This window comes from Ochlerotatus camptorhynchus, unplaced genomic scaffold (assembly GCF_037179485.1).
Source record: "Ochlerotatus camptorhynchus isolate MF236.1 unplaced genomic scaffold, CSIRO-AGI_Acam_v1.1 ptg000010l, whole genome shotgun sequence".
In the NCBI taxonomy this organism is placed as follows: Eukaryota; Metazoa; Arthropoda; class Insecta; order Diptera; family Culicidae; genus Ochlerotatus; species Ochlerotatus camptorhynchus.
In genome coordinates, this window is record NW_027040502.1 from 2,768,436 (window position 1) to 2,796,143 (window position 27,708).

Sequence of the window (27,708 nt, forward strand, 5' to 3'; positions counted from 1 at the left end):
GATGGTTACTTGGATGCTGTAATGGCATAATTTTATAATTGTGAACACAGATTCCCACCCCTGTCACCAATTTGAAAAGTATCGGTGAAGGCATGCATCTCGTCCATCTGGAAGAAGATTTTATCATAATATAGAAGAAATGGCTCTAATGTTGGCCTATGGATCTAAGATTGGACCCATCGCTAAAAATCTGCTATTTACTCGGCTATTTATCAATTTTATCTAGATGAACGCGTCATTGGGACGGTAATATTGGATATTTTTGGTCACTATTGAAAATTTAGTCGATTGCTGAATTTATGTATGGGCCCAAATTAGGGGCATTTAGGCTGACATTACATCCATTTCCCTTACTTGACATCCTTGGATGAAAGATAAATTACTAAAAACATAGCCAGGACCCAACAAACAATTTTAGCCTAGGGGCATCCCACTCTAAACTTTGTATTATTCCTAATATACATATAAAAATCTTAGTGATATCTAAGGTACCCAAAAATACTTAAAAATACTTAAGAAATATCTAGCGTTAGTTTATTTGCTTGGTTGCTATGTCAATTTGATTTGCTTGTTTTTCCAATGTCAGGCGTTTTGTGTGGATAGTGGTTAATTTGTTAAGCAACTAGCATTCATTTGATTAGGAGCGTGAACAACTATAGGTGTCCCGGGCCATTTTTGGTGTAATCTGTTCACCATGTACCAGAAAGAAATAATTCTGATAGGCATTGGAACCATTTCTTGTTACTCGTTCGAGTTCCATCATTTGTATAACCAATCTAATAATGAATTTTGTGTTGTTCTTTTTCCGCTCGGTTCTTGGCTGTGTGACTATGACAATGACAATTGGATGTACGAAACTATGTGACCATACTATCACCCATATTCTCGTTTACGTCCGGACAGTATTTAAACGAGAATATGGGCGTATTGCGGAAACGCAGATCTCTTAGCTTTCCACCTTCTAAACGCAGAACATGCTTATTACAGTAGATAATAAACCATAAAGGCGACTGGACACAGTATACGCAACATAGTCAGAATTATATAAATGAACGGGTTTAGTTTTCTTTATTTTCCTACGTTTAATTTAAACAAGTAAAACGTTGTGTTCAATGTGATATAATAATGGCATTAATTATTCAAAATAATCAATATAGTAGTTTATTCAAAAGGAGAGTCAAAAGGGCCAAAAGCTTCCGGTCAGAAACGAATCACGATCATTCCCATTAAACAATCGGTAGATCGACAAACTTTTCTTCCTGCATTTGCTCAGGCCTACAACACGTTTTCGCGGCTTCAGATCCTTGATACTGCAAAAACAAAATCGTAGTCAGATGATTCGCTGCTAGGTAGGTAATCAACATGTTTAGAAATAAGGTGAATTCCGTTCTGAGCGATGTTTCATGCGCAAGGCGAGATTTTGCGAAAGTACGAGAGGGAGAGAGAGAGAGAGAAAAGTACTAGTTCAGTGCTAACATTTGAAAACGGCACAAAAGCCATTTGTAAACAAATGGTTTGTGGGCCCTTTACTCACTACTTGAAGTACACCCACGCGACACAACAGCAACATCGGGTAGGGGAAATTTTCCCCTTCCTGACGATGCTGTTGGTTTGCGTGGGCGTTCTTCGGGTAGCGAGTAAAGGACCCACAAACCATTTGTTTACAAATGGCTTTTGCGCCGTTTTCAAATGTTAGCACTGAGTTGTCTCTCTCATGCCATTGCAAATTTGGCTCCGGTCAGCTAATGCACGCTCATATCTGAATATACCAATACTCATCATCGCAGGATCTTTGTGCTCCGAGAGGGTATATGTGAGCCAATACACACTTTGAGTTCAGTCAATCCGAGGGGGGCGACACTATTGGACTATTCGGAAGGGCAAAGAAGTTCGACTGAACGGTTTAGCGGTAGACAAATGACTAAATTTTCTTTATTACAGGTATCACTTATATACTAGAACAGGGAATCACTGGTTGCTTCGATTCGGATACTCTAACACTCCTCCTCGACATCGAATGCTAGAATTCCTGTCACTTCTCGCAGTTTATCCAACTTCACACTGGTTAACGGCTTTGTCATCATGTCTGCCAACATGTCTTCTGTGGGGCAGTACAGAAAACTAATGATGTTCTTGTTCTTCAGATCCTTGACGAAACAGTACTTCGTATCCACGTGTTTCGATCACTGATCCACTTTCTCGTTCTCTACCTGCCGAATGCAGCTTTGATTGTCCTCACGTATGCAGATGGGATGATTGACTTGCTTCCCTAGGTCCTTCAGCAATTTCAGCAACCATTGCACTTCCTGACAAGCCTCAGCCAGGGTGATGAATTCAGACTCAGTGGACGAAAGCGCCACACATGACTGCTTTCTTGATGCCCAACTCACAACGCCATTACCGAGGAAGATTTGAAATCCAGACGTTGATTTTCTATCTCGGGTGTCCCCGGCCCAGTCAGCATCGCAATAGACCATCAATGCAGCGTTCGATGATCCAAGCTGCACCGCGAAATTTCGTGTGTGGACAAGGTACCGCAGCACCCTTTTGGCTTCAATCCAATCCTTGGTCCTCGGTTTACTAACGGACCGTCCCAGAATTGAAGCGCTGATGGAAATTTCCGGCCGTGAGTTTACCGCGATATATAGCAAACCTCCTACCAGACTTTGATAAAGGTCGCCTTTTGGTAGCTCCGCCGAATTCTCCTCCTTTTGCTGATATCCGGGATCCATTGGAATTTTCGAGCCCTTGGCTTCCGAGAGACCAAACTGGCCGGCAAGTTTCAATATGTATGCCTGTTGATTTAAACGGTAACCGTTGGCGGATTTAGTTACCTGAATTCCAAGGAACACTTGAATGTCGCCCAAGACTGTCAATTTGAAGCATCGTTGCAAATCGTGAACTACTTCACGGAACTCTATTTCGCTGTGGCACACGACAAGAATATCGTCAACATAGATGAGGATGAACGATTTCTGTCCCTTCGTTGTCCGGACGTAGAGGCACGCATCTGCCACCGACTGACAAAATCCAGCTTTCTTAAAGACATCGTCAATCGTCCGATTCCATACTCTTGCCGCTTGTTTCAACCCATATAGACTGCGATTGAGCCGGCACACGCCCGTTCCATTCGGACCCTTGGTTTCGTATCCTGGCGGCTGCTTCATGTAGACCTCTTCTTTTAAAGCTCCATACAAGTACGCCGTCTTGATGTCCAGGTGCTTCACCAGAAGCTTACGTTCTGCTGCGATGGTCAATAACGTCCGAAACGTAACTTGACGAGCTACAGGTGCAAAAACTTCATCGAAGTCGGTCCCATACTTCTGTGAAAAGCCTTGCGCAACCAGCCTGGCTTTATACCGGACAACGTTTCCTGTGGTGTCTTCCTTCTGCTTATACACCCACTTGCATCCAACGGGCTTGCGGTTCTCGGGCAGATCAACAATCTCCCAAGTGTCATTCTCCATCAACGACCGGAATTCCTCATCCATCGCTGCCATCCAATACTCACGATTGATCCCATTGATTGCTTCACGGTAGTTTCGTGGCTCTCGTTCGCCACTAGATGCTGCTTGGACTGTCTCACTATATCGAGCTGGTCGGATACCTTTCGTGGTTCGGCTCGATCTCCTGACTTGACATGTTTCATCGTCGTCGTCCTCGATCAATGTGGCATCTCCATCATCCGATTCGTCATCGTATTCTGAATCGTCCGACGAGATACTTGAGCTCTCATCGTTCGAATTTTCTTCCTCGATCTCACCGACTGGATTGACATCAGTGTTGATTGGTTTGCTGAATTCGAATTCAATCACCTCTTCCACTGGTAGCGATTCCACTGCCCGGTCCAAGGAACGCTCGGACACTTCCGACGCGGTGTGCTCCTCCTCAACGAAATTGGCATCTCGGCTGACGATTACTTTCCTTGTAGATCGATCCAAAAAACGATACGCCTTATGGTCCAACGAATATCCAACAAACGTTAGCTTCTTTGCTGTCGGATTCATTTTCTTGCGCTTTTGTTTGGGGACGTGAACGAATGCAGCACATCCAAATGCTTTCAAATGCGCTACGTCCGGCATTGTTCCAGTCCAAAGCTCGAACGGTGTTTTGGGAATTGACTTAGATGGTAACCTGTTCTGTAAATAGACAGCAGTACTTACGGCTTCTGCCCAGTAGCACTCCGGAAGCTTTGCATCGAATAACATGCAGCGACTCATATCGACCAGGTACCGGTTCTTCCTCTCGGCGACTCCATTTTGCTGGGGAGAGTAGCTGGCGGTAAACTGTGGCTTGATTCCTTTTTGCTTGTAGAATTTCATCAGCTCGTTTCCGGTGTACTCACCACCCTGGTCGATCCGGATGGCTTTCGGCTTTCGTCCGAACTGGGTTTTCACGTATGCCACATATTCCTTCAGCTTCTCTGGAACCTCCTCCTTCTTCCGCAGCAGATACAGCACACAGAATCGACTGTAGTCATCAATGACGGTCATGAAGTACCGATAACCAGACACTGATGCATTGTCGATCGGGCCACAAACGTCTGTGTGCACAATGTCCAGCATTGCACGAGATTTGCGTTCGACCGATTTAGGGAATGACTTTCTGCATAGCTTCGCTCGCTGACAACATTCGCATCCTTGCTTGACTCCGCAGTCGTACACCTTCAAGCCGGTCACCAGATTCTTCTTCAGCATCACGCTTAGAGCTTCAGGATCCCGATGTCCAAATCTTCGGTGCCAGACGTGCTGACAATCAACTTCGTGGTGGTCGTTCACAGCCATCGAAACTTCACAAGTCGTTTTCACCTTATAAAGGCCACTTGTTTTCTCGGCGACAATTGCCACGGTACCACCAACAAGAACACGACATCCTCCAGCGTCGAACATCACAGCAGCTCCCTTCTCTGTGAGCTTTGGCACTGACATCAGGTTCATTTCCAAGCTTGGAACAAACAACACGTTGCTTAGAGACACATCGGTTGTTTTTCCGTCTCCATGGTAACACGAAATTTTTCCGCTACCAGCACCTTCGACCTTCGCAACTTTTCCATCAGCCAGAGTAACGGTTTTCACTTGGCTCTTCTGGATTTCCTCGAAAAAATCGGAGTCACAGCACATGTGCGCGGACGCACCTGAATCCACAATCCATTCCGCATGGTCCGATTGCTCATGCACTCCCAAAGCAAACGTAACGGTTTCGTTTTCACTGCGCACGCTTTTCACCTTCGGGGATTTTTCCTTACCGTCAACCGATTCCTTCGCATACAGCCTGCATTCCGATTGCTTGTGTCCAGGTTTCTTGCAGAAATGGCACGTTAACGGCTTCTTCTTCTTCTTCTGGAATCCTGCTTTCATCGCTGAACTTGAAGAACCTTGACTTCGTCTCTTCGCCACTTCATCTAACAGCTTCCCTTTCACCAGCTCCAGTTTCAGCTCCTCATCGGACCGGCTTTCCAGGGCCGTGGTCAACGTATCGAACGAATCAGGCAGGCTCCTAAGAACGAGGGCGACCATTAACGCTTCACCCAGGTTCAGTCCAGCGCACGACAGCTTCGTGAACAACTCTTCCAGCTCGAAAAGATGATTCTGCATGTCGTCCCCGTCGTTGAATGATATGTTGCAAATCCGTTTCAGCAGCGCAACCTTGGAACCAAGGGATGTTTTTTCGTGGTGTTTCTTGAGGCTTTCCCAGGCTTCCTTGGCGTTCTTCGTTTCGCGAATCAGCATGTGTTGTTGGTCTTCGACAAGCAGCGCAATCGTCGCTCTTGCCTTCCGGTCACCGGATTTCCAGCCTTCCGTCACCGGTTCTGGAGCCGCGTCTTCGATGTACCGCCACAGGTCCTCCCTGGTCAGCAGCATCTCCGCCTTGAACTTCCAAACCGAATAGTTGGAATTGTTCAGTTTAACAACCGACACTTTGTTGCCTTCCATGGAACTTCCAGAATTTTCACACTGAAGTGAAAAAAAATCTTCAAACAAATTCAAACGTTGCTATGCGACGGTTGTCCTGGGCCCATAACCTATTGGACTATTCGGAAGGGCAAAGAAGTTCGACTGAACGGTTTAGCGGTAGACAAATGACTAAATTTTCTTTATTACAGGTATCACTTATATACTAGAACAGGGAATCACTGGTTGCTTCGATTCGGATACTCTAACAGACACATCTAAATCTCAAGTTTAGATGCTCAACAAATCTCACACTAGCGAAACAATCTTCGAAAATCTTCTTTCATTTGTCGCATCTACTTGCATCGTGCATCATCTTTTTGCAGGAAATCTTCAGAATCGTCATCAATCTTCTTTCAATCTACCAGCGTGCGTGCAGCTAGCCACAGCAAAACACAATCTTTTTTGCATCGTAGATAGAGTCGTCCCGCTCGAGTCAATCGGTAAACACCGTTAAATTTGTACTGAAAATTTGTCGGTGCTGAAAACATCATTCTTTGTAACTAGCTTTTGAAGCATTTTTACAAACTGAATCGCTGAAAAATATAAATTAAATAATACTATTTTATACTCATAATAAAAATACTTAACACTCCTATTTGTATAAATACAAGACGACCGACAACAACAAGTCAACAACAAACACATGCACTAGCAACCGGTCATCAAAAAATAAGTGTTACTTCGATGGAAATTTATAGCCATGGTTTAAATACTTAAAAATACTTAAGAATACTTACGTGGGATTTACAAATATTTTATTGATATTAGGTATAGAGTTTAGAGTGGGATGCCCCTAGATTTTAGCTGCAGATTAGCTTATACAGGCAAAAATTAGCTGCATAAGGCAAATTTTGGCTGTATAAGCTAATCTGCAGCTTAAATTGTTTGTTGGGGAGTAATCTACGTTTTTAAAAATTTCTCTTTTATCTGCGTCTCGATCTGAGTAGAAGTGACACTCTCTCTCTCAGAGTGATATTGAACGGCCGTGTATGGATGCATTTAACTCAATTTTTGTGTTGTTTTTCAGTACCGTATTCGAAGCATTTATAAGAGCGCGCAGGGTTGTCCACGTCATCGCTTCGCTATTTTGACCAAAACGTGTTCCACATATTTTCACATGCAATCATCGATGATGGCTGCGAAGAGTGCAAAAACAAAAATGGCGCCCTGGTTTGTTATGGTTGCGTGAGTGCTATAGTGCGGATTAATTACAAACATTGGCGATTTAAAATGATTTTAAAGTAGAATTTTTGCGTAAAGTTAAACCCGAATGTACCAGAAATATGAAGAGGTAAGCGGTCGATCCGGGGGGGTTTGTTTTCCGGGTGAAAAATGGACACGAAAAAGTAGCTGCCAAGAACACACTCCCTGGGGTGGTGAAAGTTCCAGTAAGGGCCGAGGAGGTGGAATTGTGCAATAATTACTAGATTAACATTTGAAAGGGGCGGAAGAGCCAAAATGTAAACAAACCATATTTTGCCACATATAGAGAGAATAGTTCACAAACTTCTCGATAAACACGAAAAAGTAGAAGAAAATATCACTTCAAATCATCAAAAACGTTTCTTCTTACATGGCGTATTTCCAACTTTCAACTCTATGATGCATCTGGTTGTTACGCCTTGCACCAGAACTACGAATTATATCGTTTTAATATGTCAAACGTGTTGAGTCTGTAGTATCTAGTCACGCCCGATTCATTTGAAATGCATCCGATTGATAGTTCACGTGTAAACAACGAACAAAAAGAAGACCAAAAAAATCTCCGGGCGTAATTCCACTCTCACAAAATTTGCGAACGAAGAACCAAGGCGGAACAACAAACAAAAAATCCCGAGGATGTACTTCCACGGCGTATCACCAGTGTTGGCAGTTCAAAGGGTGGAAGATCCGGGGGGTAACAACATGTATGAAATTATCAGGGCGTATGATGTTTTCTTCTCGATTTCACGACAAAGAAAACTTTTTTTGAGTTTTTAGTGATGCATGATGATAGATTACACTATTAACTATATGCCAAGCTTATAAAATCATCCAGAAAATGGAAAGTCGTGAAATAGGATTAATTTTTAGGTCATCAAAATTCAGAAGCGATTTTCTCAATATGGTCATTTTGGAATTACGCCCTTTTCAAATGTTAGTCTAGATTAGAGCTCGCAGTTTTGCTAGGGTTTGTTAATTGCGAGGGAAATTGGAATTAATGGTGGATTTCTTTCAGAAAATTGAACGCTTTGGAGCTCCGTCGGCTGAGGGAAGGTGGTCACGAGGATCCGCATCAGCAACCGGAATCAGCCAATAAAAAGCGTTCGCCTACGAAGGGCGGTGGTGGCGGAGTAGGTAGTCCGAAGAGGGCGAGGGTCGTACGGAGTTATGGATCGTCGGTGGCGAGGAAGGAAGATCCCCGGGAACATCAGAATCTCAACCGGGAGGAAATCGCGCTGATGTTTATGGAGGTGAAATTGTTTTGATTGAAATGTGAGGAATTGTGAAAGACTGGTATTTTTTTTCAAGGTGTCGGAGAAGATAGATCGTTGTTTCGATTTCGACCTGCAGAAATGGCTGGGCCGGTACGAGACGCTGCGGGAGAAGGAGGAGACAAACTTTCCGGAGGCAGCGATGTTGGTCATGAGTTCAGCCCAGATCTACGGCCGGAAGGTGGATTATTTGGAGGAAATTATTTTACACATGGACCACGACCAGAAGGGACGGGATGAGGGTACGGAGACGGATCAAAAGGAAAGTAAACCTGCAGGGAGGAAGCGAGCAGCTCGCTTCCAACCGCAGTCGTTGTCGGATTGCTTCAGCGATTTGGATTTTAGCTTTGTGGACAAGAAAACGGCTCCGATTGGGTCGCTCGTGACCAAGCTGGAACGTGTCACGGTCGATCGGCGGAACAAGTTCCAGCAGATGCAGGAGTTCTGCAACGAGCTAAGAACCATGCCAAGTAAGCAACGGAGGCAGGAAATCCTGAATCGATTGCGGGACGAGGCGAACATTGCGCCGATTTTGTCCAGTCATACGGCAGCCAGGAAGAATCAAATTTTGGATCTAGAGTCAGGAGAAACTATCGGAACCCGATACGACTACCAGATCTTTTTGAACTTCATCGATGTCAAGACGGGCTCGTTGAAACCGGAACACGATCTGAAGAAGTTCTTCCAGCGTTGCGACGTGATTGACTATCTGTTCGAGCAGCATGAATACGAAAGAGAACATTGCGAGCGGGCTGGTAAAGAGGCGCCGGAAAAGGTCTTTCCGCTGAAACCGCGGGAGTTTAAGATTTACATGCCTCCGGATTACCTGAAGAATAAGTACCGAATAGATATTGACGATACGGCAGATTTCGACAATGAATTGCATAAGGCAAGGAGTAGCAACTACCGGAGGGATCCGATCCTGGAATTGATGCAGAGCAAATTTGCCGATCGGGGAAAGGATGCTGAGTTGTGGGCAACGATGGAGACGAGCACCGAGGAAGCTTCGTTCTCCAATGTTCTATCATCGACAGCTATTGATCAGAGCCCGTCAAGCGAAAGCTCCATTGAAGTTCCGGCTGAGGAGTCCGATTCCACTCCTTTCGACGATAGTGGACACCTGGACGACAGTCAGAACACAGAGCCGGACAATTCTGCAACAGAATCAACACAGCCTCCGCACGACCCATCCCGATCGATTATAATCTCGATCATCTCCGAACATGATCGGGGAGAATTCTCGAAATCGAAAGAATCCTCCCCGGAACCGGAACTGATGGCCCTGGAAAATCAAACCATCGACGGTGCCACCGCCAACCAAGACCCCTCCGGGCAGCAGTGGCCATCCCGACTCAGCATGGAGGATGAAGGCATTGGCGTGGATCGAGAATCCCTCGGAAAGCAAACGCCTTCGGATCTCGCACGAACTCCATCCATAGACAAATTGAGCGAATGCGGAATGCCATCCGACTCATCAACAGCAGCACCTACAGCCTTCGGCAGTGGAATGGTGGTTATGGCCGTAGGAGGAGCACCGATGCGAACAATTTCGCTGAAGCCGGCCCTGTTGGAGCGGAATCTGCTCAAGATCCCGGAGTGCCACCTGCGGAAGCACTTGCTCTTTTCACTTCCGCCGGAGTACAAGAAGATGAAGATGGATGTAAGTTTGGGCCCTTATGATTTGTTACTAATCACAATTGAATTTTCCGCGGGGACGAGGCATAATGACGTGTTTGTTGCTTTGCTACATTTTAGTTGGTACGGAAAACTAGCGACAGAACGAAGGATATGTTCACCTTGACGTTGTACAGTTTGAGCCCCCCTCGCGGAGGCGCGAAGAATCCGGCCGGTTTAAGGCGCGCGTCGACCCCCGAACTGGAAGGTGAGTGTACAGCAGGAAAGGGCAGATATTTTGTGTTGCGATTTGCTGGGGAAAATATCGGTCTTTTCCACTGGGTAGCCTTCCGATTGGAGGTGGAACTTTTCTGGTGTCGGTCTTGTTGTAGTGGTGGTAAAAAGTAGGTTGAATTTATTCATTTGTTGCATGCTGTAGAAACTATTACTATCAACATGCTTTGAAAAGGCTGCAGACTCGAAGAAACGATCGGTACTTAAAGACGGATTCATACACATGATAGTAGGAGTAAGAGGGGCATAGTGAGCATCCCGTGCACCAGCTTGGACTTTCGGCCATTCGGAACAAATTGGTTTGTGGTAGGATCAATATCACAATGATATTGAACCTACTACCAGTTGATTTGTTTCATGCAGCTGGAGATCCAGAGCCAAAGCTCGGGATGCTCACTATGCCCCACCTGTGCATTATGCTCCTCTTACCCCTACTTCGTTAAAAATTATAAAATACCTCTCTCAAGTGGTTTTTTTTTGCATTCGGATAATCATATTCCCGTTGGATCAGTTCGATCCGCAGTCACCTGGAACAGTATCAAATGTCTTCTAAAAGTCATCGTAAATAGAGACAACGACCTGATTCCGACATTCAATCACCGACGAACCGGCGTGACAGCTCATACAAACTACTTTCAAACTCGTGCCCGTATCACTTCGTTTGACAGATCTGATCGCCCATTTGAAAGTTCGAATCGCCCGTTTGACAATTCGAATTAGGTTCCGCAGCGTGACGTCACATATGAACTCAGTGTTAATCGGCTGAACCTTTTTGACTCTTCAGTGGTACTGTTGAGGAAATTGGGCTCAATGTGAATTGAAGCTAGAGGTACAAAAAGGTGGTGAGAAGCTGATAGATCTGGGAAGCTGTGGGCTGCATATTTTGCAAAATGCATTCAAGGATCGTGTTCGCAGTACCAGTTGGGATGTTGTCAAATATTTGCGAGGTATCTTCAATATCTTCAAAGATGTACCAGCAAGACGAGCGTTTTTTGTTGAGTAGCAACCGATCAACTCTGTCTAAACAACAAGCATGTAGCAACCCATGAAGATTCGTGTCACTAATTTATTCATTCCTTCACAAACCTTCGTTCAATAAAGAAGTTCTTTTCCAATTGCTCTGCCTAGTTTATTAGGTTATGGGCCCAGAGCGGAACCGGAATCGATAGTGAAGTAACGGTCGTTTGATTCGTACGGAAGAAGACTTCAAGATGAGCGACGACAAACTCTGGCTGTTTAACGGCGAAAACTTCGGGAACTGGAAGTTCAGAATAGAAGTATTGATGGAAGACAAAGGCTTGCTGGAGTGTCTGGAGAAGGCTGTTGCTGACGAAGAGTACGCGAGGGAACTTCCGGGTGATACTGCTGAAGAGAAGCAGCGGAAGAAGAAGCTACTGGACGAGCGGATGGCCAAGGACAGAAAATGCAAGAACCTGTTAATTCACCGTATAGCCGAAGATCAGCTGGAATATGTGAAGGATAAGAGAACTGCGAAGGAAGCTTGGGATGCGCTCAAGAACGCCTTTGAAAGGGTCGGAATCGCTGGAAAACTATTCTTACGGAAGCAGTTTCAAGAGTTGCGGCTCAAGGAAGAAGAGAACATCAAGTCATTTTTGCTCCAGTTCGAGAAGGTACTTCGTGAGATGAAAGCTGCAGGAGTGAAGACTGAAGAAGAAGACGTCGTCTGTCAACTTTTGTTAGCCCTGCCGAAATCTTATGAAGCTCTGATTACTGCCTTGGAAACCATTCAGCCCGATCAATTAACTCTCGAATACGTCAAGAAACGTTTGTTGGATGAGCAAGTGAAGCGGTCCGGTAAGTGTTCAACGAATTACGAAGAAAACGGCAGTGGTGAATCTGCGTTCGCTGGAAGAAAAGCTGGCTACAAGTGTTACGGTTGCGGTCGTGTTGGACACAAGCGTGCTGAATGTCCTGAGAACCGTCAAGTCGACAGAAAGGATCGAGAGAAGAACTGGAAATCTGGAGGCAAATTTGGACGACGGCAGAAAGCTGGAGCGAATGTTACGAGCGAAAATGAGGTGGCCTTCATTGCGACTACGAGCGCTGGCAGTGGTGCATTGCTGACTTCGTCGAAGAATCGGAAGATAGAGTGGTTCCTGGACTCAGGCGCCACTGATCACATGTTGAAAGACAAATCGTTGTTCGAAGAATTACATTCGTTGAAATGTAAAATGCACATAGCTGTTGCGAAGTCTGGCCAAGTTATTGTTGCTGAAACCGCTGGTACCGTAAGAGTGGATATGCTGGTCGATGGAAAGAAGCAACCTGCCGTGGTAAACGAGGTATTATACGTGCCGGAGCTACAATGCAACCTGTTTTCGGTGCGGAGATTGGAAGATAATGATATGACAGTCAAGATCGTCAGCGGAAAGGTGACTATAGAAAAGGACGGTCGTATTGTCTGTACTGGTCGGCGATTGGGTCAATTGTATGCGTTAGATATTTTTGTCCGAGACGGAAGTGAGGCAGGATGCGCAAGTGCGATGGTGTTCAAAAGCGATGGGTTCGATTTGTGGCATAGAAGGTATGGTCATCTTGGCGCAGGTAATCTGAAGAGTCTGTGGAAGAATGCGATGGTTGAAACTTCTTCGAAAATTCAAGACTGGCCAAATAGTTGTATCTGCGAAATATGTTTGGCTGGGAAGCAGACTAGGCAAGCATTTGAAGAATCGACGGAACGACGTTCAAGCCGACTGCTAGAATTGGTCCACTCGGATGTGTGCGGACCATTCACTCCGACTACCTGGAACGGAAAGCGATATTATGTAACGTTCATCGATGATTTTAGCCACTTCACCGTAGTCTATTTGTTGGAGTCAAAGGACGAAGTTCAAAAGATGTTCGAGCGTTACCATGCCCAGGTGACAGCATTCTTCGGCGTGAAAATAGCTAGTCTCAGGTGCGATAACGGAGGAGAATACAGCAGCAAATCGTTTCGAAGTTTCTGTCGTGCTGAAGGAGTTCAACTGGAATTCACGGTGCCGTACAGTCCACAACAAAATGGAGTATCAGAAAGGATGAATAGAACACTGTCGGAGAAGGCCCGGTCGATGCTGCAAGATGCTGAATTGTCTAAATCAATGTGGGGCGAAGCTGTGCAGACTGCTGCATATGTGTTGAACCGAAGTCCGACGTCTGCTCTTCAAGAAAAGAAAACTCCATATGAAATCTGGTATGGCAAGAAACCAAACGTAGACAAGATGCGCGTTTTTGGATCGATTGCGTATACGTGGATACCCAAAGAAAAACGTGACAAGCTGGACTCTAAAACCTCGAAGAATGTGATGGTAGGATATACAACGAATGGATATCGCATTTGGGACCCTAGAACGAGGAAGATATTCACGTCTCGTGATGTTGTGTTCGACGAGCGACAAGTCGTTGAAGCTACAGTGAAGTCGATGCCGATGCCATTTGGAGATAATGATTGCCGAGAGGAACAACTAGAAACAGAAGACGTTCAAGACTGGAAGAATGAAGATCAGCCAACCGAAATACATTGCAGACATGTTGAGAAGATTTGGTATGGAGGATTGTAACCCCGTTAGTACCCCAATGGACCCGAATTTGAAGCTGGACACCAACAAGGATGACAACCCAACAACACACCCGTATCGCGAATTGATTGGATGTCTGACCTACTTGACGATATCATCAAGGCCGGACATAAGCGCAGCTGTAAGTTATTTCAGCAGATTTCAAGCTTTCCCTACTGACACCCATTGGAACCACCTGAAACGACTGCTGCGCTACTTGAAAGGGACGATCAATTTTGGTTTAGTCTATCAGCGACGAGAAGATGCGATTCCTTTGAAGGGTTATGCCGATGCCGACTGGGGCAATGATCGAGAGGACAGAAAATCAATTTCCGGGAACGTTTTCCAAGTTTATGGTGCGACGGTATCCTGGAATACAAAGAAGCAAGCAACTGTAGCCCTGTCGTCAACAGAAGCGGAATATGTTTCCCTTAGTCAAGCGATGTGTGAAGCAATATGGCTGCGTAACTTGCTGTGCGAATTTGGTTCTACGTTCGAGCATCCCATACCAATATTTGAAGATAATCAATCTTGCATTCGAATAGCTGAGGAGCCCCGAGACCATAGACATATGAAGCACATAGATATTCGATACAACTTTATGCGCAAGAAGATTCAAGAAGGTGCTTTCAAGATAATGTACGTACCGACCAATGAGCAAGCAGCTGATATATTCACGAAGGCCTTGCCAAAAGGACCGTTCACATTTCTTCGAGAAAAGCTGGGATTGTTCGGTTGAGCGGGGATGTTGAGTAGCAACCGATCAACTCTGTCTAAACAACAAGCATGTAGCAACCCATGAAGATTCGTGTCACTAATTTATTCATTCCTTCACAAACCTTCGTTCAATAAAGAAGTTCTTTTCCAATTGCTCTGCCTAGTTTATTATTTTTCACAATGTATTCCGGATCTACCATATTCCCATTAAAGTTTTGCGGCCACCGATGACTGAATAATAGTGGTGCTGTTCAGAGGGCAATCGAAATTATTCCGCAAATACGAAAATTTATTCAAGGCGTCCAGAAAGACAAAATCGAACCAAGATGTTAAAAACTGTTTGAATGACTCGCTGCTGATGGCTAATAGTACGTTCAGACTACAGAGTTATAACACAAACGAAGTGACAGACGGAGCGGCTCGAAAACTTTGGTGACTAACCTGCTATTGCAATTTTTCAGTGTACCACATGGCAACACCACTACTACTGGATTGTACCACATGGCAACACTACTACTAGATTGAACTAGCATTTTCACCGAATGTACTAGAATGTTTTGGTCCTATCTCTTTCATTCTACTCAAAACTGAAATGCATAAAAATATGACAAAATGATACGCACTCTTTGCACACTGTCAAAGAATCATTGTACACAAAATCAACTTTGTTCAAATCAAAACAAAAAAACTAGCCCATCTGGTGAATGATGGCACAAGCTTCCAAGAAAATTCTATTACAGTGAACCACATTATTTAAATGGATTTCTTCGCCAGTTAGTCGTCTGTCACTTCGTTTGTGGTTATAACATGTTATAGCACTATCTTGATGGTGGTTTCTGTGTTGCTATTATTTGACAACCGTTATAACATGTTATAACTCTGTAATCTGAACGTGGTATTAAGCTGGCTTTCATCAAATCAGTTGCTGTCGAAGTTGAGCCATTTCTATGCGAATTTCAGACGGACAACCCTATGGCGCCTTTTTTTGTACAACGTGATGTCTCAAATGGTTAGAGGCATTATGGAAAGGTTCATTAATATTGATCATCTGAACAATATTGCACAGGTTATTGGTCGGCGTATTCAGAACTATTGTTGGTTTTTGAAAATGATTTGCTGCTTATCGCATAGCAACGCCTATGCAGAGAGAGGTTTTTCAGTAACTGCAGAATGTTTTTTTGAGTCAGTCGTAGCGCGACGTCAGATCTATGATGGTGTTGCTCATGCAGGCGGATTGGAAAACTTACAAATTTCGAATGAACTTATTCAGCGAGTTCGAAATTCGCTTTTCATGTAGACAAGGATCGTCGTATGAAAGAAGCTCTCGATTCCGACAAAGTGAAATTGTTGAAACGCCAGAGAGAAGCAGAAGCGAAACATCTCGAGAATAAGCGAAGAAAGTAGTTAGAAAATGCTCAAAAAGAAGCCGAGAGTTTGCAGGAGAAAATTGTTCTGCTCAAATCATAAACATTTTTAATAGTAATCCGAACATAAACACATATTCAACTTGTAATTTCTCGTTGTAATGTGAACTCATTGAAAGAATAAAATGTTAATGATAATTAAACTTAAATTAATTTGCCATGTCTGCGGTTGTCATATGAAGGTCCAGAGAGTACGAAAACTTACTGACTTATGTATGAGCAGTGCATCCTCAGGTTCGGTTGTTAAAGCAAGAATAATCACTGCTCTGTTCTTTGACTATATCTTTTAGTATTACTTCTACGTGAAGTCAACGATTTACATAGTTGAAGATGCTAATTTCAAATAACAGACTGTAGTGGTAATTTTTATACGATAGATGGAGTAGATGAAAGCATAGAGTTGATAGTTCCGTTAGAGTACGGCAGTATGAAGATTGCATATAGATATTAGAATAGCGAGCTAGGACAACTTTTAAGGAAGGTACAAATCGGTTTTTTCATCTCTCTTTACCAAACTCTCTCTTTGGAGAGGGATGGTGAGGGGTGTACCACCCCCCCCCCCCCCCCCGCCACTGCTCTGTTATTTTTCTATAATTTAGGGGAAATGCAGGTAATGTTCGGCGTAAGTGTCCCTAATTTGGGCCCATACATAAATTCAGCAATCGCGTAAATTTTCAATAGCAAACAAAAATATCCATAAGTAAAGTCCCAATAACGCGTTTATCTAGATAAAATTGATAAAAAGCAGATTTTTAGCGATGGGCCCAATATTAGATCCATAGGCCAACATTAAAGACATTTCCCCTATATTTAAAGAGCAGTGTTCGGAAAAATCAAAACTCATGCATGAGTTTATGCGCCTATGAGTTTTGCCTTGCAAAATTCATCGTTGCAAAAATCACCGATGAGTTTTCAGGTTCAAAAATTAATTTATTTATATTTTGGCGTTATTTATTGTTATTACTATTGTTTGTGCATCAGGGGTTGGAGAACTAACAAAACATGCATAGCCATGGTATCAATTAACGTTTGTGTGGTTTTTATGAGTTTAAAGTTGGAATGATTTTTCGACGGTGTGAGTGTGAGTGCGTGAGAATTTCAAGCGTGAATTTTGTTTGCCCACAATCGCACGCGAGTTTGTTCTCGCAAGGACACTCAATGAATGAGATTTGAGAATGATCTTCTGAACACTGGTAAAGAGAAAAGTCTACGCGTTGATTTTTATTTAGTTGTGAAATTATGAACACAAAGTGAGAGCTGGTGACATTGATTAAATATTCCTATTATAACTTAGTAATGAATAGTGAGCCTAGTTGTGAGCAGTAATTATTCATTATTATATTATAATATGTATTTATAACCCTAAGCCTATTCACACCCTTCGTAGGTAGTCGGTCATAGTTATGTTGTGATGTTATGTGATGTGAATAGAACCCACCATCAGTGCAAGGATTACCTATGACTGCAGATACTTCACTGGTTGTAAAGTTCTGCCTGATGGTTTGTTGCAGCAGGGTGAATCAACTTCATTGAAGACCTTTGGAAGACAAACGACAAGATGTACGTCTATCAACACGTGACAAGGGACTGGCAAATCCACGAACCCTTGTCCAGTCTACAAATCCTTTGAAACCCTTAGGCTGCCCCCCCAAACCCAGCATATAATAATGTTTGATTAATGAAATGTATTCAAAAAATGGATATTTAGAGAGAACAATCTTCAACTGGAAAGTACTCACCAAATCAATATATCCGGGAGCGCAGTCTCGATGCTTGATTTTCTCTAGTCATTTTTAAACAATTCCTCCTCCAGCGAATCCAACCACACAATAACTAAATATCACTTTTCTTCTTCATGTCACTCTGTGCACAAAAGCAATGCACACCTCAAAAACCTAATAATAGATCAGCGCAGTCGAGTCACACCGTCAACAAAGGGAGCGAGAGCACTCCAGGCACCAAAGCAACAGGGGAAAAACATCAGCACAAATCATTCTAAATCGAATTTTCGCGTCCGGGACACAAAACTATTCAAATGCGAGCACCGAAAAACTACACGGCAGCACAAAGATAGCCCGAGCTCTAAAAAAAAAGCACGCAGCGGAGCAAAAACACACAACCGTTCTCGGACGCTTCTCAAAGCGGACTGTAAATAATTCAAAATCTCTTACACAGAAATTCAAGATCCAGGCACAGACAAACAGACGTAACTCTTCATTGTGTATCTTCGTTCATGCATTTAACGGTTGATTTGAATATTATCAGTTCCGCGAACTACACGCCGCAGCGCTGGCATCGGAACACTTTGACGTTTCTCTATATTCTATAGAACTTTTATGCAATAGGTAGTCGGTCATAGTTATGTTCTGTAAAAATTGTATTGGTATTGGCAAATCAAAGTTGGCACTCGTGGAGAATAGATGAACTATGAGTGTGATGATCGTTTCAAAATTTTACACGGTTAGGTATACGAGTGCAATCTTAAAATGCTTTTATTTTGCAAATGGAGCATTTTAGTTAAATCTGGTTTATGCTACGCTAGTAGAAAACTTAAGGATTACTTAATAGACATATAATATAGAAAAAAAAAATAATTTCTTTCCAGAATTTTAATTTGTAGACATAGATTTCAGCTTTTCTACTGTAGCAGTAACCAGATTTAAATAAAATGCTCCATTTGCAAAATAAAAGCATTTTAAGATAGCACTCGTATACCTCACCGTGGAAAATTTTGAAACGATCATCACTGTCATAGTTCTTCTATTCTCCACGAGTGCCAACTTTGATTTGCCAATCAAGTTCTGTTGTGCGTGCCATGACTAGGCTATTCTTGATATTTTCGAAAGCTTACTCTGCTGTTCATTTTATACTAACCATAATTTGCACTACGGTATAATAAAGCACACCACGTTGTAGCTTCTTAAGTTAAAATATGGGAAACGCTCCTATGGTTGCGGTACGTTAGAAGCGTTAGGTTCCTATAGTTGTGTATGGAGACTCAATACACAACTACAGAAACCTAACGCTTCTAACGTACAGCAACTATACGAGCGTTTACCCTATCGGAGTTTTGTGGACTGGAATTTTTCTGAAAACCCACAGGAAAGTCACACGCTATTTCAAAACTACCAAAATTTGGGTAGAATCCACCCAGATCTGTCAAAACTGAACCTACCCAAAAATGGGTAGACTATGTTGGGAGCGACAAGTTGAAAAATGAACAAAGTCGATCGAATTCATGTCGATGTTGTCAATTTGTCAACTTGTCACTCCCAACATAGTTTACCCATTTTTGGGTAGGTTCAGTTTTGACCGATCTGGGTGGATTGTACCCAAATTTGGGTAGTTTTAAAATAGCGTGCAGGGAATTTTTTTTTTCCGACTTTGAGTCGACACCCTGACTTGGTAGTTGATCTACACCAGTTGCTTTGTTGTTCTTCAGCCGACCGATCTCCTCCTCAACTTCTTGAAGATCAGGAGCCGGTAGTTTGTCGTCTTCTGCGCGTGTTACAAGGTCTGTTGCAATGTCACCTTCGTTTTCTACTGTATCACCGTTGAGATACTCGTCATAGCACTGCTTTCACCTCTCAATCACCTCACACTCGTTCGTGAGAAGGTTACCGTCCATGTCCTTGCACATATCGGCTTGCGGCACGTAGCCTTTGCGCAAACTATTTCTCGATTACTTTTTCGAAGGGACGTATCAGCTTTTGTAAACAATGCATTTGATCGTCGATTAAGCGTAACTGGTAGGTCGCACACGCTTACTATGGCCGGGAAAATTTCCCCTATCTGATGGTACACGGCGAATGAGAACGACTCAAATTTGAGTATAGTTCACTCATAATCGCCAAAAGTGCAGGAACTCAGCGATGAGTAAAATTTGTCCCATAGTTTCCTGTGGAAAACCTAAATAATCTGCCGGAAAATGAGGAAATTGACGAAAATTTTATTCAGTCTCGGAGTAGTACCAATAGACTGATTGAATCCAATCTTTACTTTTCTCAAATTTGGGATTTTTTCCCTGGAAAATCCTGGAAAACCCTGGGAAAACATGAGACAAATTAACTCATCGCTGAGTTCCTGCACTTTTGGCGATTATGAGTGAACTAAACTCAAATTTGAGTTGTTCTCATTCGCCGTGTAGTGTTAGCATGCGTGGGCGAGCTTCCAGTTAGGTCAAATCGACGATCAAATGCATTTTTTTTAAAAAGCTTATACGTCCCTTCGAAGAAAGTAAACGAGACTTATCTTTTCGTAGAACATCCGTGTGTCATTTACGTGATACAGATTTTCCATCGCCTCGCGATGTTGGTCTTCCTGCTGACGCTTCTTCTTTCGGAAAACCGAGTTTTGTCTGTTCCGCGCTTGTCTGTATCGCTCCACATTCAATCTCGTGCGGTGTTGCAGCATTCTCGCCCGTGCTGCATTCTTCTCCTCTACTAACCAGTTTGCATTCGCCGTCAAACCAGTCATTTCTTCGGTCCGGGATCGCAGTACCTAGTGCCGCTGCAGCAGAACTACCTATGGCGGAACGGATGTTCCTCCAGCCATCTTCAAGAGTAGCTGCTCTTCCGTGGATAGTGTAGTTTCCAGCTGCTGCGCGTAATCCTGGGCAACTCCGGCATCCCGTAATTGCTCAATGTTGAGTCGCGGCGTTCGACTTCGACGGGTGTTATGCACCGTCGAGAGTTTTGAGCGCATGCATACTGCAACGAAGTGGTGGTCCGAATCTATGGTCACACTGCGGTACGTGCGGACGTTGATAATGTCGGAAAAGAATTTCCCGTCGATTAGAACGTGGTCGATTTGGTTTTCTGTGTGTTGGTCAGGAGATCTCCAGGCGGCTTTGTGGATATCCTTGCGGGGGAAAAGCTACTTCGGACTATCATGCCCCGAGAGGCTGCAAAGTTCACGCATCGCTGGCCGTTGTTGTTCGATACGGCACGTAGGCTGTTTGGCCCGATTGCCGGTCTGTACACTGCCTGATGACAATTTTGACGTCATAGAGCGCTTGTTTCTCGTTGTCGGGTCTCGTTGCTAATGCTGTAGTTGAAGAAACGGCCCTTAATCCACAACTTGCACACCCTCGCGTTGATCGGTTGCCGCATCTTACCCAGCACTACAAAGCCGGTTCCCAGCTCGTTGGTCGTGCCACAGCTTTGGTAGAAAGTAGTCGCTCGATGCCCGCTCTTCAATGCCTTTTGTCCCGTCCAGCAAAGTTCCTGCAGTGCTACGACCTCGAAGTTCCGTGGTTGAAGTTCATTATAGATTAACCTATCGCAGCCCGGGAAGCCGAGCGATTTGCAGTTCCATGAACTGACGCTCGGGTTTGGTGAAGCATTCCTTCTATCACCGTGCTATGGTTACCGCGCCAGTGTTCGCGTCGCACCTCTTCACTTTGCTATTACCGGACTGGCAACATTGCGTAGGCTACGCCACCCAGCTGTGTCCATGTTTCAACTGGTAGTCTGTTGTTATCATATGACTCGGGGAGGCGTGAGGTAGGAACTTGAGAACCAGAGCTAGGTATTCCGCTCCATCCAGGTTGTCAACGCACCATTTTGTAGCCCAGTCATTGTCATCGTGGTGGTCATCTTGAATTTCAATTTGACGTCTACAAGGCGTCCCAGTTCCAAAAATATCCATACCACACAGTTCGAAAAAGTAGTGTAAATTTCTGTTCAGTATGATGCACATAAATGGAGTGTCACATATCATATAAGTTTACATTATAAATCATGTAAAGTTCTGAAACATTTCATGTAATGTAGCAAATATTGTATACAAAAGCCCATCTTTTTAAACAACATTTTTCATCTGGGACTTCGAACAGTTATCTGAAGTCTTTGACTTGGAAAATTGGTAACTACACTGCAATGCTCATTTCTGTTTGTCAAACTTTGTAAACATATCAAACAGAAATGAATAAATAGTGTATTACTGAATTATAAGTGGGGATGGGTGGCATACACTAGCCCGAGAATACCCTCCACATGCTAGCCTCTTCACCAACCATACATCAGTACACACTTATCGAGTCAGTAATTTTTACCGAGTTTTTGAATTGCGGAAATCTTCGGTAAAATTTTAAAAATCTGTGAAAAATTCAAAGTTGAGAAAAATGTTACCAAATTTTACACATTAACTTCTGTTAACCCCGTGTAATGATGAAAAATAAAAAAAAAATCGATTTTATCCAATCTTTACGAATAACAGGCATTTGAATTTTAACCGAGTCGGTAATCCAAAAATCCAGTAAAAACACTAACTCCTGTAAAAAATCTAAGTGTGTATACAGAAGCAGCGGAGTTGATACTCCTCCATCGAATCAGCACCGCAGCTGAGCTGCGAGTGCTATGAAATAAAAAGGACATCGACTTATTACCACTACCTACTTCTCTCCCTTCCGCTCTCAGAATTCGCCGATTCGGTGTCAATCGTTGTGTTTTCTGCTGAGACTGAACAATATTCGATACCGCGAAACATCTCCGCAGTTATGATTTCTTTCGGCGCAGGAGATGTGCGGTAATCAAAAGTTAAGAATGTACCTAAACAATTACAATAACATTCTACCAAAATTTCATGTGCGTAGTCCACTGCAACAGCCGAACGTACGAACGAATAGGGTGACTATAGCGCATTTTAAGAAAACGTCACAAGTTTTTATGACTGTTTTAAATCAATAATTACGAAGAAACCATAAAGCCTACAAGGTTACTACCAAAGACACAAATCTAGGGAACTGCATGGAGAATGTTTTGTAGAACAACTAAATAAACAGAAATGAAAATATTCAACTTAAAAACACTAAAATGTATGAAATTTCACCAGTTTTTTCGGTACTTTCAACATACTTTTCAATTTTAATGTATGATAATTAACTTTAGTCGAGTTCTTTTCTAGAAAGCATTGATAGCTAAGGCTTCAATCTTTCATTTGGTATGTTGAAATCAGAAAACCACATTAAGATTTAAAAAATATAGCTAACCAAAGTTGGCAATACAAAAAAACATAAAATGTTGAATAACTCACTTAGCAGTCATTTCCGACCCTATGTTTCATGGGGATTTTTTCATAACTTTAGGAGCCCTATCTACCCTGAAAATATGTAAAACCCGGAACCAAACACCCTGTATAATAGCATTTCTAAAACAGATGGCCGCCATCTTCGATTCCAAATTGGCAGCGGACATAGATTTTCAACATGTAAATGTCGTCCCCATTTCAAAATATTTCATATTGTAGGGTATTTGACAGTTTTTTTTTTCAAAAGCTTTTACCTCAACCCCCCTGTTTCGGAAATACTCACATTGCACAGGTACATCCTATATGGGCAGGCTTTGGAGACATAGCATAAAGGAAGTTCAAGTACACACTAGTACCGCGTAGCGTGGTAGTTCTAAACTAATATGACAACCATCCGGAAGACCGTGGTCATCTGAACAACTTTGCTCAAGACAGTAACCTTCTATACGGTTAGGATCTTGAGATACAGAATATTCAGAAAGTCCAAGTGTACACTAGTGCCGCGTGGTATGGGAGTTCTAAACTAATATGGTAACCATCCGAATGGTCTTGGTCACCTGAACAACTTTTCTCACGACAGCAACTTTCTACATGGCCAGGATCAAGACATAAAGGGTGTCCACGATGAAATTGCCACACTATGAAATTGCTCTAACTTTTTAACCGTTGGGTAGAATTTAATGAAAATTTGGGTGGATTTAGTTCATAGTGCATTATTTACATCCTGCAAGTTTTAAAGTCCTGTGATCAAAACTCGCGGAAATGGAGTCGAACAGCTCGTGCGTGATAAAATCTTGCGCATTCATCACGAGAACAAGGATCTCTCGCATCGTTCCATCGCTAAAACGTTGGGAATCGCGAATTCCACGGTGTCGCGAGTGATTAAGCGGTTCGAGGAACGGTTGACCACCGATCGGAAGCCCAGAAGTGAAGGAAAAAGTATTCCGTACAACACCAAAAATCACAACCGCGTAGTTGGGGCCTTCAACCGAAATCCGAACGCCTCCGTTAGGGATGTGGCTAAGAAGCTGCACCTAAGCCGAAGTTTTGTCCAGAAGGCCAAAACTAAGGCTGGGCTTCGAACGTTCAAGGTACAAAAGGCCCCTAATCGCGACGAGAAGCAGAACAAGTCCGCCAAAACCCGTGCCAGGAAGTTGTACCTCAACATGCTGACGAAAGTTGAATGCTGCATCATGGACGACGAAACATATGTGAAGGCCGACTTCAAACAGATCCCCGGCAACCTGTTTTTCACGGCCAAGGATAAGTTCAGCGTTCCGGAGCATGTCCGCACTCAGAAGATGTCCAAATTTGCGAAGAAATTCCTGGTTAGGCAAGCCATCTGCACGTGCGGGAAGCGGAGTGCACCTTTCGTGACCCAGGACACGATGAACGGACAGGTGTACATAAAAGAGTGCCTCCAGAAGCGGCTGCTTCCTCTCCTGAAGGCCCACAACGTCCCAACAATCTTCTGGCCAGATTTGGCCTCATGCCACTACTCCAAGGACGTGCTGAAGTGGTATGCGGACAATAAGGTCAATTTCGTGCCGCAAATGTTCAACCCTCCCAACACTCCGGAGCTCCGCCCCATCGAGAAGTACTGGGCGATTATGAAGCAGCACCTTCTTAAACGACCTAAGGTAGTGAAGACAGTCGAGGAACTGAAGAAAGTATGGGTTTATATGCAAAAAACGGTTGATTCACAGGTTGTGCAGAATCTTATGGCCGGGGTTAAGGCCAAGGTGCGGGCATTTGCGTATGGACTGTAAATAAAATACGAGTAAAATGGTAAAATGAAGTTTAATAGTTATTTCTCAATCCCTGAAAATTTGATGGCAATCGGATGAAAACTCGAATTTAGCGAATCAATATTGTGTGTGGCAATTTCATCGTGGACACCCTTTATGCTGGATCCAAATTCCATATAATATAGCGCACGCATAAGTAATGTAAAAGTAAAGCGCATCTAGCGGCGTAGTTCCCAATTAAACCTGAATCGAATAGCACAGGCTTGTTGGTCTAACCAAGTACAACAACTTTATCGAAGACAGTATAGCTTTATATATTGAAACAAATGAGATAATCCACCACAGCCCATTAGTGAAAATCCCATAAGCTGTGGGTATTCGCGGTTCCTTATTCACGTCCCCCTACACCGGCAATAAGGATTCCTGACTGCAATTAGAATTACAAACTTATTTTCAACATGGCAAATAGGACTCGAAAACCCCATCAAAAGATTACCCTCTACCACGCTAATCATGTGTCCTTCTCTTATCGATTCCAGATTTCCACGGCTTCGACGAATACGCGGATATCCTCCAGGGCCCGAACGGCACAGGCCTGTACAGCCTCGCTCCGCTGAGTGACGGCCAGCGGTCGAATGTGTCCCGACCTTGCTCGCCGGAAAGCGATTTCCTCGGGTTCGAAAATAGCGCCGATTCGCGACCTAACACTGACATTGCCAACTTTGCGGATTTCGATCACAATAATCGCGATGAAGCTAACATATCGCAAAACCCTGTTCCCGAGCCGGAAAAAGAACAAGCTGTCGCTTCGATGCCTGAACCGGAAAAGACCCAACCCGCCTCGCAGCAATCGACGCCGACGCGAACCATGTCCCGCGATTCAGGAATCTCAGATGATCAGAACGACCAGGCGCTGCGGGGGAGTCGCTCCAAGGAAGGAACACCGGAACCGTCGTCTGTCGCCTCGGTTCCGGTGCCGGAGGAACCGTCAGCCACAACTACCGAATCTGACCAAAACTCCGCCCTGACCAGTGAAAAGTTCATTCAGAGCATGGCGGAAGCGAAGGAACTGATCGAAAAGGTCAACAACTGGCACAGGAAGCTGCGACCTATTCTGATTGAATCGGAGAAAAGGAACCACTTCGACATCCATGCGTACGGGACCGAAATCATTGATTCGTTCGGGCCGGAAGAGTCGACGGCAACGGAAACGCCAGCGATAAATTTTGCTCAGGTAATGGAGAACAAACAGGAGGACTTTACGGCGCGGTACTTCCTCTCGATGCTGATGTTGGCCAATACAAATAATGTGCAGATTGTGACGAAGAATCAGGACCCACAACGTTTGACGGCCAAGGAGGACATAGAGCTGCGACTGTTGAGTCGCAAGCGTCACCATCAGGAGATGGAGAGTATGGGCGAGAGGATTCCCTGTGATAACACACCGGCGGTAAGTGCCAGCAAGTCGTCACGTGGGAAGAAGCGGAAGAGGCTTGTCGAAGAAGATGAAGGATTGGAGAGGGAAGACGAAGGTGATTTGAGTGGAATCCAGCGGTTGCGAGATGATGGAGCAGGCGACGATGACGAACCGGATCATAATTTTCTGGAGAGAATTCTCCGAATATATCCGGACATCAACAGCGAAGAGACAAAGCGAAAGCGGATAGCGTTCCGCCGGGGAATGCGACAGTGTGCTTATGGGTTGTCTTCCGATGGAGCAGAACCACCGGAGGAAGCATGTGTGGAAGAATCTAGCGTTCCTCCGCCGCAGCCGCCACCGCCACCGGAGGAACCTGAGCAGATTACCCCGGAACAGGACGACCCGGATGAAATCCTATCCGTCGATCTGCAGACCAATGAAGCAATAATGGCACCGATGATGGTCGATCAGGATCCTTGCTGCTCCAAGAGCCTGATCTCGGCGTCGGAATCCGGCTACGGATCGATGATTGGGGCGAGCGATTGCTAGGATTTTAAGCACTTGGATAATGCAGCACGAGTCGAAACAGTTTTTTTTTTTGTTAGCACCCACTTGATGCGGTTTAGTTTGTTGACACCAGATGGACAAGGGTGCAAAGTTTGTTGATTGGAGAACAGCGTTGTTCTTTTGTAGGATTAGGACCCACAAATTTAGATGTTAAGCTTTAAAACTCTTCCTTGTTTCCCCCTTGTCTAATATTTATAAACCATTTGACTTTTCCTTAGTACAAATCCTCGTACATATGCTAGGTAATTGCACCGTTCCAATGTGAGCATTTTTCCCATTGTTTGTTCATTTTTCTCCTGACGCATTCAATGAGTTTATGTTAGGGCTTTCTTTCCATTTGTGTTATTTGACGAAAGATTCCTTATTTACCAGTACTATTGATTTGAATTTATATTTACACCCTGTTTCTTTTATTTTTCATAAAAATATTCCTATATTTAAGCAATTTTTGTTTGCTTCGTAACATTTCCTTGCAACTTCTTGCTATATTTGTTTGCATTTTTGTTTTCCTTGAATAGATTTAAGACTAAAAACTTAACATGAAAATTATTAGCTAAAATTTATCTTAGTTGGACAATTTTTCTTAGCGTAAACAAATAATTGAAAACAGTTGAATCGATGTGAAATTTTTGCACCAATACACACTACCTAGATTCCTTCCTTTTTGAGGTTTACTGTAATATATACATGACAGATCTACAGGTGTAAGTTTTAGGTATTATGTAGCAGATAAGAACAAACTGGGATCTGTTTTTTAGGAGGCAGAAAATGTAGAATTTATTGTGACGAAATAAGATTTATATTTTGTAATAAAATTTGAAAACAATATAAACCTTTCTTGAGTCGTGGTGAGATAATTTCACATTTTTCCTTTTCACTTTACTGTCAGTCTTACTAGTAGGGCTACACT

At 43.6% G+C, this 27,708-nt stretch overlaps 1 protein-coding gene across 1 annotated transcript; it reads left to right on the forward strand.

Moving 5' to 3' along the window:
- The first annotated feature begins 7,130 nt into the window (after window positions 1-7,130).
- On the forward strand, window positions 7,131-27,630 carry Cap-H2 (Chromosome associated protein H2). Its single transcript, XM_065220201.1, has 5 exons — window positions 7,131-7,245; window positions 8,173-8,407; window positions 8,466-10,088; window positions 10,184-10,310; window positions 25,351-27,630. Exons 1-5 carry the CDS (start codon window positions 7,238-7,240, stop codon window positions 26,778-26,780), a joined length of 3,423 nt encoding a protein of 1,140 aa, XP_065076273.1. The 5' UTR covers window positions 7,131-7,237; the 3' UTR covers window positions 26,781-27,630.
- The last annotated feature ends 78 nt before the right edge of the window (window positions 27,631-27,708 follow it).

Bases quoted from the DNA above. Each gene is read 5' to 3' on its own strand.
- Cap-H2 (XM_065220201.1), top strand. The intron at 8,408-8,465 runs GTGAAATTGTTT...TTTTTTTTCAAG, and splicing joins TCGCGCTGATGTTTATGGAG to GTGTCGGAGAAGATAGATCG. The intron at 10,089-10,183 runs GTAAGTTTGGGC...GCTACATTTTAG, and splicing joins ACAAGAAGATGAAGATGGAT to TTGGTACGGAAAACTAGCGA.